Source organism: Mastacembelus armatus, chromosome 9 (genome assembly GCF_900324485.2).
Source record: "Mastacembelus armatus chromosome 9, fMasArm1.2, whole genome shotgun sequence".
Taxonomy (NCBI): Eukaryota; Metazoa; Chordata; class Actinopteri; order Synbranchiformes; family Mastacembelidae; genus Mastacembelus; species Mastacembelus armatus.
In genome coordinates, this window is record NC_046641.1 from 9,903,355 (window position 1) to 9,917,482 (window position 14,128).

General features: G+C 40.6%; 3 protein-coding genes across 6 annotated transcripts; 1 reads left to right on the top strand and 2 right to left on the bottom strand.

The window, feature by feature from the left end:
• Window positions 1–14: 14 nt before the first annotated feature.
• Window positions 15–3,219, bottom strand: mblac2 (metallo-beta-lactamase domain containing 2). The gene is made up of 3 exons (XM_026321164.2): window positions 2,670–3,219; window positions 936–1,150; window positions 15–539 (listed from the first exon to the last, which is right to left on the bottom strand). The coding sequence occupies exons 1-3, from the start codon at window positions 3,109–3,111 to the stop codon at window positions 366–368; spliced, it is 831 nt and encodes a 276-aa protein (XP_026176949.1). The 5' UTR covers window positions 3,112–3,219; the 3' UTR covers window positions 15–365.
• On the top strand, window positions 2,843–7,395 carry polr3g (polymerase (RNA) III (DNA directed) polypeptide G). Of its 4 annotated transcripts, none has more exons than XM_026321169.2 (8): window positions 2,843–2,951; window positions 3,770–3,901; window positions 4,871–5,000; window positions 5,561–5,626; window positions 5,711–5,770; window positions 5,851–5,912; window positions 6,863–6,991; window positions 7,089–7,395. In XM_026321169.2, the coding sequence occupies exons 2-8, from the start codon at window positions 3,791–3,793 to the stop codon at window positions 7,176–7,178; spliced, it is 648 nt and encodes a 215-aa protein (XP_026176954.1). In that variant the 5' UTR covers window positions 2,843–2,951; window positions 3,770–3,790; the 3' UTR covers window positions 7,179–7,395. The 4 variants fall into 4 exon arrangements, with proteins under 4 accessions (XP_026176954.1, XP_026176953.1, XP_026176952.1 ...); XM_026321168.1 differs by lacking the exon at window positions 2,843–2,951 and adding an exon at window positions 3,394–3,676; XM_026321167.1 differs by lacking the exon at window positions 2,843–2,951 and adding an exon at window positions 3,394–3,606.
• On the bottom strand, window positions 7,353–11,389 carry lysmd3 (LysM, putative peptidoglycan-binding, domain containing 3). Its single transcript, XM_026321165.1, has 3 exons — window positions 11,254–11,389; window positions 9,516–9,796; window positions 7,353–8,936 (listed from the first exon to the last, which is right to left on the bottom strand). The coding sequence occupies exons 2-3, from the start codon at window positions 9,780–9,782 to the stop codon at window positions 8,406–8,408; spliced, it is 798 nt and encodes a 265-aa protein (XP_026176950.1). The 5' UTR covers window positions 9,783–9,796; window positions 11,254–11,389; the 3' UTR covers window positions 7,353–8,405.
• Between the last annotated feature and the right edge of the window lie 2,739 nt (window positions 11,390–14,128).

The following is a 14,128-nucleotide window of genomic DNA, read 5'->3' on the forward strand; positions in this document are numbered from 1 at the left end:
TTTCTGTTTGTAGTGCAAAGCTGTACCATTGTTGTGCTATTGTAACTTCACATCTGCTTAAAGTATAAAAACCATACATCTAATAATATTCACATCAACATATACATATTGATCAATATATAACAAAAACACACTAATAAATATATTGTATGCTTCATATAATGCTGATTATTGACTTATGTAACCCAAAAGGGGCATTTTACAGAAGGTTTGGCAATTATATGATTTTTGTTAGATTACATAAGTAAATGAACAATGTTACATTAAGTGACTAATAAACTGTCTTCCCTCTTCACTCTCGTCCACATTTAAACATCTTTCTCTATGAGCACTTGTGCTGCCTTCAGCTCCATGAAGCATTCTCCTTAACAGACACTCTGTGGGTTGGACACCCGCAGTGCCACCCGAGCCAAAGTACTCCAGGCAAACGTGGAGAACTTTGCAGGACAGGTTCCAGCTCTGCTAATATACGTGGATGCAATCCGATGTAGCCGCTTTGCACCAAATGTGTTGTAGTGTCCTGGGAGAACTTGGTCAACCTGTTCAATGAATTTATCATTTGTTAGGCACTTTAAAATGATTCTCAACACATACCTAAGAGTTCCTAATTTCAGAGCATGAATGTTATATACAGCAGAAAAATGATTTCTGGTAAATCTTTTCATGTACATGGAAATGCTTTATCCTTTTCATTCAAAACACACAGTTTCTAGATAAAATCCCATTAGTTTGGACAGTAATTAAAGCTCCTATATACCTGTAAGGTATAATATAATAAACACATCTATCAAAAGCATTTTTACAAGACATTATCAAACAGTTTTGGACAACGTGATTAGAAATGTTGGACAGAAAAGCTCAATTAATCTTAACCCAAGATAGTGGAAATATGAGATGAAATAATGAGGCCACATTCTGCTTTGTTTTAGTGTTACCTGTTCGCTGTCCACCAACCCCACCAGACGCTCACAACTGCTGATGTAGTCACTGACATGGCTGTAGGGCAGCCAGTCAATCATGGCACCATCATACACCACATCACCACTGAAAAGCAACTTATTGTCACGGTCATGGAGGCAAATGCTGCCGCGAGAGTGACCAGGCATGTGGAGCACTGTTATCTGTCTGTCACCAAGGTTGATAACATCACCTAAACAGGAAAGGAGGAGGGATAGTATCATATTTTTGAAACCACTTATACAAACACAATATTTGTAAATTTAGGTGCATATGTATTCCATTCACAGTTTAACTAAATTAGACTAAAACATTGTGTTTCTCATAATTTGGCTTGTTGTAATTAAGCCAGTGTTATTTTCGTGGTTGCCACACGTACGCCCATAACACCATGATCTGAAGAGTCAGGAACATTCAGCATATCACTGATTTTGTCCACACCGTGTTAACAGAGTGGTGAAACTGACACACCAAATAGAGACATACTGCACCTGCACTGCAGCAGTGGCTCTGACACAGCAGAACAAGTCAGCATATTTATCCAATGGTGCAGTAATTACACTCAGAAAGAACACTAAAGAGTTTTCATCCAAAATCCATCGGCCACACCGGCACACCCCAAATGTGACATCTTTTGAGGTTACGAGATTTGTGCAACAACTTTCCTGATACTAATGAAGAACCTCAAGTTGTAGGATTTGAGGTGAATCTATTAGTGAATGATATGGTGTGTATCTGCTAACAGCGTGGTGGGTGATGGCAAAATCAATGGTGTGAGGTTATTACTACTCAATGGGATGCTTTCTCTAAGTGTTTTGTCAGTCTCTGCATTTCTTCTTTCTTTTTTGCTTATGGTGGCAAATGGCTTGTCTGCACTCATTACGGAGCCCCTCTTATGTTATGTAATAAGACATAAGCCATATGAGCAATGCACACCTGCAGCCAGAGGATGCTTTGAGATGCTATATCACATTAAGTATTTACAATATGAACTGTTAGCTTGTGGGGGATGATACAGAGTTCAACAATGAAAACTGAACAGATTAAAAAACAAATTTTGGAGTCCTCATTGATTTTAACTTGAGGCAAATATTATAAAGCCATAGGGTTTGTATAGACAGACCTTCTTTTCTGTGTGACTTGTAAATGATGGTGATATTGAGAGTAGTAATCCAAGACAAAGATATATAATGAAGTATATCAAATAAATGTACACCAGTATAAGCACTATCCCTCTTAGTCCCACCCTGGCGAAGCAAACACAGTCTTTGTAATATAAACTTCCTGCACCATCTATGATGAAACAGAAGAAAACTCCTTGTCCTGTCAGCATCTGTATTAGGAGGTTTGGGATGGGACGACGTCACCTGAACGTTACAGCATTAGCCTCAGAAACGTTTTCATGTGGTGCTGACTGGGAGGGGGCGTTACACCACACGTTTTATTTCTGTACGTGTGTGTATACATTTATCAAGTCTTTTCGGTGTGCTGCCAAATCCACCGTAGGTCAGATCCTCCTAGGAAGGATCCCTATGCGGCATAATGTGCAGTCTATAGCTAGCGTCCAGGCCCACCCCCTAAGTATCGTAAATGGTATCGACCGAGATGATTATCCAAAGGTAAATGCATTTAGATCGTAGACATGGGTTGTGATTACTGGTCTACTACACTGCCATTAATTCATATCTGCAAAATCTGGCTCTCCCACCTACCCTCCTGTAGTATGTGCGTGGGCTGCACAGCCTTCACTTTGTAGTGCCTTGCCCTCCATCCCGGACAGGGAGCCTCTGCTATTTCCCTGTCACTGAGCCAGGTAACCGTCTCGAAGTTGTCTCCGTTGGCCAGGGCATCGACCTCGGCGCTGTGGACGCCCACCTGTTGAAACTGATGCAGACCACCCGAGTGGTCGAAGTGGGCGTGTGTGGCGATGGCAAGCAGTGGGTTCTTTCTCTGCGGATCTTTGCCGAGTAGCCCCTTGGAGTCGATGTATTCAGGTAAGCTCCTCAAGCCCAGACCCGTGTCTATTACCACGTCCTGGTGTGTGCCGCGGAGCAGCCAAATATTGGCCCGGTTCTCTGACTGGTAGAACCGCTCCTGGATCCAGAAGAGTCCGTCTCCGAGCGATTTGTGAGCGTACCAGTCGGCTGCAGACATCCCAGTTCATGTACCTTCCGAAGCAGGCTGCAGTGGGTATCGTGGACTCAGGTGTTTTCTTGCTACTAGCCCTCCAGCTAGACGTAATATGTTTCCATTGAGGCTAATGATGACACGCCCTTGTCAAAGCCGAGCGTGCTCATTGGGCGAACAAGCGTATGACGACGGCGTAAAGCGCGTCGCTATTGGTTCATTTTAAACCACGCCCTCTGAAACGTCACCCAGGAACCCTTAAAGGTACAGGCCGTGTGCGCACGGTGCTGTGTCCATTGGTTTGTCCTCCGGTGTTAGCGAAGCAGTGTATATCTTCACTAGTTTTAGCTGCAGGTTTTGTGCTCTGTGATAGTTGACGAACAACAATTAAAGCCCGGTAGCTGAACGTGAATGACAAGTGAAAACATGGATACTCAGTAAAGGCTCAATGCCGCTAAATAGGCCTGAAGTACAAAGAGTTGTATGTCTCCAAATTAGCAGCAGTTTACTAATACCCCCCTAGTGAGTATTACCACAGTGTGTTAATGTGGCTGTATTTTGCCAGTGTTGACCAGCGTGACGCTATAGCATAGTAGGTTAAAGCCGGTGAATGCTGCTCTGATTTGTTGTGTGTACACGTGTTTGGCAGTGGAGTTGACTGAGACATGTGGACTCTGTGCTTCAGGTACACGTCAGGTTTGCAGCCATGGCGGGCAAGGGTCGTGGAGTAGCTGCATTCACTTTCAACATTGAGGCTTTGGGCATCGGCAGGGGCAGCATGCCAGAAGCCAGGGTGGGGCCCAGCCCGCTGTTTCCAGTAAGTACCGGCCGCACACACACACACACGCAGAGATCCCACGATCTCACTGCAGCATCACACATTCACCCATAATCCTCCAAAGTGCTGCATATGCATAAAATGAACCCACTGTTTGTTGAGAGATCACAATGGTCCATGACATTTGGCCTGGAGTTTGAAAATTTGTCTTGTACAAAGCAAACGCAGTGGTTCTTTTTAAACAGAAGTACAGTCTATGAAATATGATGCTGATGAGTTTTTATACTTTTATAAATACATTAATAAACTGGGCAAAAGAATATTTGCCATGTTAAGAACTTGGACCTGTTAAAAAGCATTGGCCCATTAAGCTGTCTTTTTGACTCCCAAACAGTTTAACAGTTAATCAATCACCATAAATCTAGCTTTTATAGAAAGTGTCGTAGTCCTAGTGTCCCTGAGAATCAGTTTGTCCCATTGGATATCAATACTTGATTGGTCCTAAGAGGACAAAGTTCAGGAGTGTCTGTATTTTTTTTTTAAACACAGAATTTCCAATGTGTTTTTATTAAGGGTTAGGTTTATTTTTCAGGTTAAGCATTTTAGCTTTCTTCATTTGTGCTTGACAGAGACTGTACATATGTACAAACTGATGCACCTGTTTAATAAATTCTCAAGTATTTTGAGGCAGATATTTATTTACAGAAAACTGTATATTTTAGAAAACTGTGCTGCATAGATTGCATTTCTGTATCTTTATACCAATTCCATCAGTTCAGGTTTTGGGTTCAGTCCGGTACATGTAATTTTATGTTGTGCATCAATTTACTGTAAACTGTCGAAACTAGAGGGTAATCTGTTAAAGAAAAATGGAGCTAACAATTAAAATGCTTCAGTAAATTTACAGATTCTTCAGGATTTCTGCTGTACCTGTTCCATATTGTTGATCAGAGGCAAAGAAACAGAATTGCTATTGTCTCACTTCCACTTGCTTATCGTCTCCTCCAGAACACAGACTTTAAGCCAGTTCCACTAAGAGCTGGCGAGGATGAAGACTACATGCTGGCCTTGAAACAGGAGTTGAGAGGAACAATGCAGCGGTTACCACACAACATCAAGATTCAGTCCAATAAAGCAGGTGAGGAGAGTAGTGCATTAGAAATCCGACATCTAATGTGATGGAAGATAATGCAGCACTCAGGAACTGAAACATTTAATTAGGGTCATATCTGGGAAAAGGAGAGAGAGGCTGATGTATGACAGAAATATCTGGTTACAGCTGCTGTCTGTCATGCTGGTTTTAATATGATTTCTATGGTCTTTCAGAGTTTCCCTGATCAGAAATGAGCTAAATATCTAAATATATATATGTATATATATATATATTATATTTAGATTTTTTTTTAATTCATTTTATTATTTTCCTGGAATGTCCTAAATGTTGTCCGATGCATTTAGGTAACAAAACATGGTAACTGTAACAATCTATGTAACACTTATGCATTTTCTTTGAGATTGGCATGTGATTCTGTAGTCACATCATATCAAACTATGATTTACTGCTATGGCTAAGAATCAGGAGTAGCACCCAGTGGCTTTTGTTTACACTTGTGATTCTGACTGCAGAATGTGTCGCAAGAATGAAACTGGAACTAGTTTAAGATTGAGGCAAAACCTGTTCTTGTTTACATGAAACAGACGTGGAGAAATACACAGAGAAATATCTGAAACAGAGGCAGATGGAAGATGACGAATGGACCCCAGGTACTTCCATAACACATGGTCTAAGAATCAGAGCAAATTGAGGAAAAATATTAAATGATGTGAGTACTGTTTTTGGCTTTTTAGACTGGAACCTCTTCCCAAAAGAATTGATGCCCCAAAAGAAAAAACCTCGTCCTAAAGCAGGTATATTAAAAATCCAATGTATGTAATGAGAGTTCAGTGTATAACAACAAAAATAAAGACAAAATACTTAAATCCAACAGGCATGAAGACAAAAACGAAGAAAACACGCAAAGACACAGAAGATATGCTGAGTAAATTGGATGTAAGCTTCTCTTTTGTTCTGTGTTCAACTGCTGAGCATTGAGCTCAGGGCATCTACTTAACAGTGGCAAGAAAAAGCATAGAGACTGGAATTACTTGGTTCAAAATCTGATCTGCTCACAGTTTGGAGCAATGCAATGTGCTAATAAGACAATCTTTCACAGCATGCAAGTATTACTCTTTAACAGTGCTATTCAATTCATTTTGTAGTAAATTTACTACTTTTAGGGTTATTGTCTTGCTACATCATCCAACTGCAACACCCACTCAGACATGATCCAGCAACTCATCTTGGGGAATTAGTTTCCCCTCATTCATAGTTCTGATGTTCTTAGGCAGATGTGCAGTGATTCGTTTTTTGTGGTGCAACCATGCACCATGATGTGAACATATGTTAACCCTCCACCCATCCATTTTCTATACCTGCTTATTCCTTAGCCAGGGTCATGGGGATCTGCTGGAGCCTATCCCAGCTCTCTTTCGGATGGAAGGCAGGGGTACACCCTGGACAGGTCACCAGTCCATCACAGGGCCAACATATGCTAACCAGTTCTTGTAATTCTTATAAGGCTTCAGCTAGTACTGAGTTTTTTTGTTTGTTTTAGATTTTTTTTTTTTTTTTTACATTTTGCCTTTGGAGTCATGTTGGGCACCAATTTCTAGTTAGAACTGTCATCTCCATTTATACGCAACTTATGTCAACTGACAAATATCTAAAGTTATTGAGATTAAATCAACACTAAGAACATTACAATTATGTATTTTTAGTTAAAATTATTTAAGTTTTGATTATTTGATGATGAATTAAGAGAAATTTATTTATAACTGCAGAAAATTCAAAAGTATTCCCCTACTTTTTCTTGCCACTTAACCAAGAATTACATACATTATATCTTTATGAGCTAGCATTTGTTTTACATTAGTAATTTAATCTTACTGTCTATATTAAAGGAACTGGCAAAGAAAGATGATGGGAACCCTGAAAAATCAGATGACGAGACTGAAAAGAAAACTGGAAAAAATGAGAATGAAGAGGAAGAAATTGAAGAGGAGGAATATGATGACGAGGACATTGAAGAGGTTAGATTTATTACAAAAGATCAACTGAAGTCTTTGCCAGACATAAATTACTATATTACTATCATAATCTATCCACGTTTCCTTTGTTTCTGTGCAGGAAAATGACTACATAGAAAGCTATTTTGACAATGGTGAAGATTTTGCTGCTGACAGTGATGACAATATGGATGGTGAAGCAACATACTGAGAGTGTGTGACTCAACCATACCACACAAGCAAAAAGATCATGTAATTATTTGTATCAATTATATTGTAGATAAGTTGGAGATACTGTTTAGCAGTGATTTTGTTTGCTTCATTTTGTGTAATAAGTTGAGCTTTACATACAGACTTATGTAAATAAGAAGTGCCAAACTATATGCACTTTGGAAATAATTTATTCAAAATAGATTATATTTATTATCCAGCCTGTAGCACATTTCCACAGGTTGAAAGGCACATACTGTCAACAACATATAACGCTTTGTCATAAAATATTAAGTGAACAGATTGATCAAATAAAAAGGGCTAAACAACAGTCTAACATTTCACATAATTACAAGTATGGGTGACTGTGGGAATACTGTGCTTTACCCATTTTGCTCTCTATCCTCTCTTTATAATTTAAAAGTAGTTTTAAAAAAAAAAAAAAAAGCAAATTTCTCCAAGCAAGCTAAAGGAAAAAAATTCAAGCAATGTTCATGAAAATTCATAAATATAATTTAACTAATAACCTCCAATACTGATAGTGTAAGTAAAGACTAATGCTCAATAGTCTTGAAATAAATTAATTCTACATTAAACACAATGACAATAATTGTAGAAATGTCACTGAAAAATCCACAGTATGGGGAAAAAAAAAAATCAATTTGGACCAAAATGAGTAAAAAACTAATGTGTAACCAAATCCACAGAATAATTGATTCATGATGATGTGGCCACTGATCCATCAGAAATGGAGATGGATTAGTGTTGTGATGGGTCTTCGTTTCTTTTTTCACTTCTTGGACTCAATTTGTGTAGCTTACTGAAAATGCACGTGCACAGATAATTGAAACATGACCTCATTTTCAGTCCATCAACACTCCTTGTTGAAAAGCATGTATGTACTTTGACAGACAAGAAATTATTGTCGCCATAACTTTATTCCTAGTCTCTCAACTCTATAAAAACAAATCACTATTCCCTTGAAAAGTGATGCTCCCACTCACATTGCATTGAAGTACTAAGTCAATAAAAACTACTAAAAAATGGGAACATCCACACAGTTTTAAGTCTCTGAGTTAGAACTATAATCCCTTGCTATGTTTTCTCATGTCCTCTGTGTTCACTGTCTCCTGCTCTGTCTATTGAGTCCTTGGTGATCTCCATTACCCACATCTCCAACACACTGTCCAGGTCCAGCCCCTGCATAGTCTTCTCCAATAAGATCATCCTATTTTCCATTAGGGTGGCTAGCATCAGCTTTCATAAGAACTTCATAGTACAGAAGATAAAAAACAGGTGTGACAATACCAACAATCAGCATGATGGCCACTGCTGTCCACCATCTCATGCCCCAGTCTGCCCCATAATAAGGGTCTTTTCTCTGTGCTGGTTTAAATTCTGCTTCTCTTAGCAGTGGCTGTTGATGCTGCACTGTTAAGGAGGACACAACCTCATTCAGGCTGCTCCGAGATGGGCCTGTGGATTTCACAAGTCGCTCAATGTCCTTATCCTTCTCCAGTAAGAATCCTTCCACACTGTCGGTAGAAGAAGAGGAGTCTGTGGAGGACTCAGAAGGAAGGGAAATAACGGGTGAAATCTGAGGCAAGTGCCTGGCACCCGAGGGAGAGGCAGATTTGAGAGGTCCAGTGCTGTGAGTCTCAGTGAGGACACTAAAGCGCCTCACAGGAATCTTAACTGAGCGCAAGGCAAAGAAGTCCTGCTCTGTCAAGAGGTTGTTGGCACGCTTAATGTCAGCCACCTAGGAAACACACAGAGGGAGGATGAATTTAGTTAATTACTCAAATGCTGTTAAATTAACTTTTCTTTAGTTACTTTGGATTCTCAAATCAAGTCAAAATTTCTGCAGACTTGTGGAAATAACCTAACACGCTGAAAACATGGAAAATGTGGTAAAATTAAAATAAATCCATGCAAATAAATACACATCAGTTAAGTAACAATGGCCTATATGATTACATGCATTAAAATTTCTAAAATTACAAATGCCATGTTAAGTTGTTTCATCACAGTTGACGTGATCATGTCTTATCAATTCATGTGACAATCATACTCATGCATGAATTAATTTTAATCTGTAGTTATTTTCCAATATATTAACTTTAATATATTATGTATATATATATATATATTTAACATATTAAGAGGAAGTATACTTCCTGACATTTCTGAAGCTGATGCCAAAATTGAAAATTAGCATTATTTTAAGTTCCAATAACTGTTGCCCTAAATGTATAACGTTTTTATCCAGGTTTGTACACACATGTAACATAGGTGTGAGAAAAAAGACTGAGACACACAGGTCTGAGTACAAACATACTGAGCAATGGTACTGTAGGGCAATGCTGTTCAGTGTGTCACCCTCCTGGATATCTCTGGGCAGGTAGATAATATCATCCATCCTATCTCTGGAAGTGCTCCTCCGCAGCCTCTCTCTGCCACGTGGCCGCAGCTCATAGCTCTCCCCATCTTCCTCTGACAGGTCGTTCTCTGAGCCATTGTTTCCAAACAGATAGGCCTGACCACCATTGACAGGCTGCACCATGGTGGCTGACTGGAACCCATAGTGCTGGCTTCTGCTGGACATTTTTTTTCCCCCCGCTGTATTGGGAAGAGCAAGTAGCAAATCCTGAACTTGTACAGTATATTTTTAGAGAATGCAAACAAAATGTATGGCTTGAAAGAAGAAAAAGATATGTGGCTTAAACTAATAAGCCACTTCAGTGAGTCACAACAAAAATGCTCACTTAACATGGTGCACAGCAAAAACACAAGGACTGCTATCCTGTAAAATGTGATACACATGGCACACAAGTGAACTGAAGTTGCTGCAACTGTATAGACTGGCCATATTTTCATATGATGATAAAGTTTCACTAGTGTTATCAGCTGGTAAATTAAAGCAGGACTATGCCAGCAGACAAGGCTGAGCCTGCAACAGGAGATGTAACAGAAGCTCACTTACACAAATGATGTTCTGCACTACAATTAAAGAAATCAAGTCCACCTCCCTGGCACTCCTGGACATTGAAATTAACGTTACAGTGAAAGTAGACTCAGGTGGGTCCTCTTCCAGTACAGACAGTACAAACGATACGCTAGATGTTAATCTCCTCTGTTATGTAACAATATTTCTCAATTTCTCATTGCGGTAGTGCCGTCAGTAAATGTGGCTTCTTAAATCACAGCTGCGGCACACAGTCAAGTTCGTGTATATTGGGACAATGTTAAGCCTTTTGGCATTGGGCCTCTGTACACCACCACACTGAGTTTGAAATGAAACACGTAATATGTGAGCAAAGTGAAGCCTTTCAGCTGTGATTCACAGGGTCTGACAAAAATGTAACATTAACCATTGAGGGGTTTGAGTCATTTCTTATACACCCATCCGTATTTTGGTGGCGTGGCGGTGTAAAGAAGCCAAATACTAAAAAAAACTAATTGTCCCAATATACACGAACCCGGCTGGAAGCAAAACATCATTCGCGTTAGGTTACTAACTTATTTAGCGTTTAACGCTAAACAAAAGTCTCGATTACTGACCGGCGTCAGGGAATGTTTTCTAAATTAGCAGCTAGTAATGTAAGGTGTTAACACACCAACCATCTTCCTCGTCAAGCAGAAATATTAACAGAGGTGTTGCTGGCAAAACGTAGTTACCTAACGTTAGGTTACTATTTAGCTAACTAAGCAGTTAGTCATATAACGTTAACAACATACAGATGCTTCACAACAGTCTGTCTCACTCTGCAGAAATCCAGCTGATATCGATGTCCAATAGGGCTAACTTCGCAACTTTACAAACACGCTTGTTTAAACCACCAAATCAATGTCTTCAATTACCCGACAGGCTGGTCTTGTGCTGGTAAAACTGAAGTGTATAGAGCAGTTTCAGTCTGGCTAAACAAACTAGCAAACTGAAGACCGTTCCCACAGGCTAACGTTACGCTAGTGCTAACTAGCGTCCACCTATGTAATATGGCTAGTAAGATTTGTGTCGGTCAGTGGTCACAACTGATAGATAATGTTTGAAGGGAGTGGTCAACAGCTGTCTTTACCTGAAAAAAGTAGCACCGACCAATCAGTTGTCCTGAACAATATCCATATTTATATTTTCAGGGGGTTATCTTCGGTCTCACCTTGCCATTCGTTCGTTACCTGCCTGCTAGCTACTGTTGAACAACTACCGCTCACGCCACGTCAACAGAATACTTACGTAATGACGCAATCTCTGACGATTCCAATAAGTGCCGAGTGTGAACCGCGAGATGGCGCTAAATACCAGGTTAATAGTAGCTGCTCTCTTTTAGCAACAGGCAGGTTGAATGTGGATCCAAGATCTGTGCCTGGTTGTTTTTGTTTAGTCCAACACGCATATCCGTATTAGTTAGTTCACCTAAACTAACGGACTCGTATATAAAAATACAAGCTAGCCTGCAGGTGGAAAGCTCAGCGGGGTAAAATCAGCAGCTAACGTTCAGATAAAGAAAAGCTAGCTACATTTACTTTATCCCGTCTAAGTATACGGTAAATAGTATCAAGTCTGAGCCAAGTAAATTGTATTCAAGTTACAACTGCTCCTAACGCAGGACTCTTTTTTTAAACCAGTTGTTAAATCAAAAACGGGAAAGCATGGCTGGCTACAGGGACTCCCAGTGCACGCTCATTTTGTAAAGCACCGCGTGTATTTGTGTCGGAAGTCAAGATGCTTGTCAGATTTGAGGTCACAGCCTACATGTTTGCAAAGTTTATTGGGAATAATAACAACAGACTGCACGACTCGCAGGGTGGAGCTGTCCGCCACCACACTGTGCACCATGAGAGACAAACACATGGGATTAAAACATCTTGTCTCATTAGACGAGTTGAAGTAGCTGCAAACTAATCCTCCTGTCGGGACAGCGAGTGGTGCGTACAGGAGCGGCAGCGCTCATGTGGAGCTCTGAGTGTGTGTGTGTTGTGTGTCTGTGTTGTCTCGTCTGTGTGTGTGTGTGTGTGTGTGTGTGTGTGTATACACAGAGCGAGAGAGAGAGAGGAGAGGAAAACGTGTTGAACAGACAGAGGAACCGCTCTGTGTCTACTCATTTCTCCGCGCTTCAGTGCTGTTCACCGGGAACCCAAAACTACCGAAGGATTAAGACGTATATACATATGCATATATATGTATGCATGTATTTTATTAAACATTACTAAACGATGCAGTTATCGGCTGTGGTTTGAGCAGAAGAGGAGCTGAAGCCCCCCGGGAGCGCATATCGATGTTATCCTCGGCACTAAAGATATTCTAGTCATTTATCCTGGACAGAGAGGCCAAGCAAGGTGTCAGGTAAATTGAAATTGTGTCTCATGTCTCCTTTTAAATCCATTTCTGTGTGTCATTGTAAGTAACCCTAGTTGTAAGGTTGTGTGACCAGCAGCAAAACTTTGCGGGATTAATTTCATACAAAGACTTGACGCGATGATATGGCTTTGTGACGCACGGTAACAGACAATGCCGACGTCTTGGATTTATTACTCACTAAGTGGGTCAGTAATGATTGGTGACTTCACTATCTTTTGCCAGTGGTAGATTAATAGTGCATAGAATAAAGGAAACAAATGAGTAGCGCTACTCCTCATCAATTATGCCAGACAGCTCAAGCAGACATATTGTATAACACTATAAGAAAACGATTAAAAGTGGTTGGCCACTGCTAATTTCTTTTTGCGCCGTGCCAAAAATTCCTCTTGGAGCAGCTCATAAAATTGAAAAGCCTAAATATTGATTCAGCGCAAATCGGTAAATGAATGGCTGGGTAGCCCATTGAGGACGGAGACAAACGCTTCCATGGTTACATCCAGGATCTCCAGTGTGATTACTGCGCTTTGTGTGGGTCTTCTCTCTCCCACTGAAATAAAACAACAGTTCAGGGGGAACTGCCACACATGGTGTGTTGGAGACCCTCTCATAAAGGCTCTGTTGACAAATCTATAGCCTTACTCGGGCCATAAGTAATTTTGGCACACTTTGTGTTACGCACATGTGCTGCTACTGTTAAATAAACGAGTTCTGGATGTAACCCTCATTGTGCTGCTGCATCTCGGCGTATTTTACGCAGATGTCCAGGCGCCATAATTTCCACCAGTTGATGGGGTGGGGTCTTCAGTTCTTGAATAATTGAACATGTCCACCTTATCTCTAATTGATTTGACATGATGCCATCTCAGAGCTTTCCTTGCAAATCTCTTTTGTTGCCTCCTCTGTTGAGCCTCAGCAGAGTTAAATCCTTTTTCTCACTGGGGAAGAAGGAGGGGGAGCTGGTTCTATATCCTTTCAGCACTTACACCTGCTCTTCCGCAGCACCAGCCTTCACTGTTAACTGTTTCTGAATTTTGTCTTTGTTTAAATGTGTGAAATTGTCGAATCACTTGAAGAATTACACTCTTCCGCTTGTGTTGGCAAAGAAGCAAAACTTGCCATCAAATTTTCACAATTTTATTTCCTCAAAAGCTTGATTTCTATTTTGATCATCACAAGCCTACACCTCAGGGTGAGTCTGTTTTGTAGATTTGGATCCTCTAAGATCCTCTCATGCTTAGAGCTCAGGTCCTTTGTTTGTCAGTGTTTATGTCATTGCCTGGCAGGGGTCAGCCCCCATTCGCCTGTGTGAGGGACTGAATGTGATTCACTGGGCGGAAACTGTTTTACTGCCTGCCTCTCTCCCCTTCTGTCTCACTCCCCTAATGGCTGCACAGTACAAAAAGGGACAGTGCCATAAACAGAGACTGTTCACTGATGAAAGGTGCTGAAGTGTTACACATAGCAGACAGCATGAGATTGATGTTTGCTGGGGATAAGAGGGCTCACATTCTCAGTGTGTGGAGATAGAGGGAAATAGTAGATGAGGGCACAGCTCTACATACATTTCACCACCCTGCACCAGGCTGTGTCCG

Excerpts from the sequence above, each read along its gene's own strand:
- mblac2 (XM_026321164.2), bottom strand. The coding sequence starts at position 3,111 with ATGTCTGCAGCCGACTGGTACGCTCACAAATCGCTCGGAGACGGACTC. Across the intron at positions 1,151-2,669 it reads CACGCACATACTACAGGAGG|GTGATGTTATCAACCTTGGT; the intron begins GTAGGTGGGAGA and ends TTTCCTGTTTAG. Across the intron at positions 540-935 it reads GGTTGGTGGACAGCGAACAG|GTTGACCAAGTTCTCCCAGG; the intron begins GTAACACTAAAA and ends TTCATTGAACAG.
- polr3g (XM_026321169.2), top strand. The coding sequence starts at position 3,791 with ATGGCGGGCAAGGGTCGTGGAGTAGCTGCATTCACTTTCAACATTGAG. Across the intron at positions 3,902-4,870 it reads GGCCCAGCCCGCTGTTTCCA|AACACAGACTTTAAGCCAGT; the intron begins GTAAGTACCGGC and ends CGTCTCCTCCAG. Across the intron at positions 5,627-5,710 it reads AGATGACGAATGGACCCCAG|ACTGGAACCTCTTCCCAAAA; the intron begins GTACTTCCATAA and ends TTGGCTTTTTAG.
- lysmd3 (XM_026321165.1), bottom strand. The coding sequence starts at position 9,782 with ATGTCCAGCAGAAGCCAGCACTATGGGTTCCAGTCAGCCACCATGGTG. Across the intron at positions 8,937-9,515 it reads CCCTACAGTACCATTGCTCA|GTGGCTGACATTAAGCGTGC; the intron begins GTATGTTTGTAC and ends TGTGTTTCCTAG.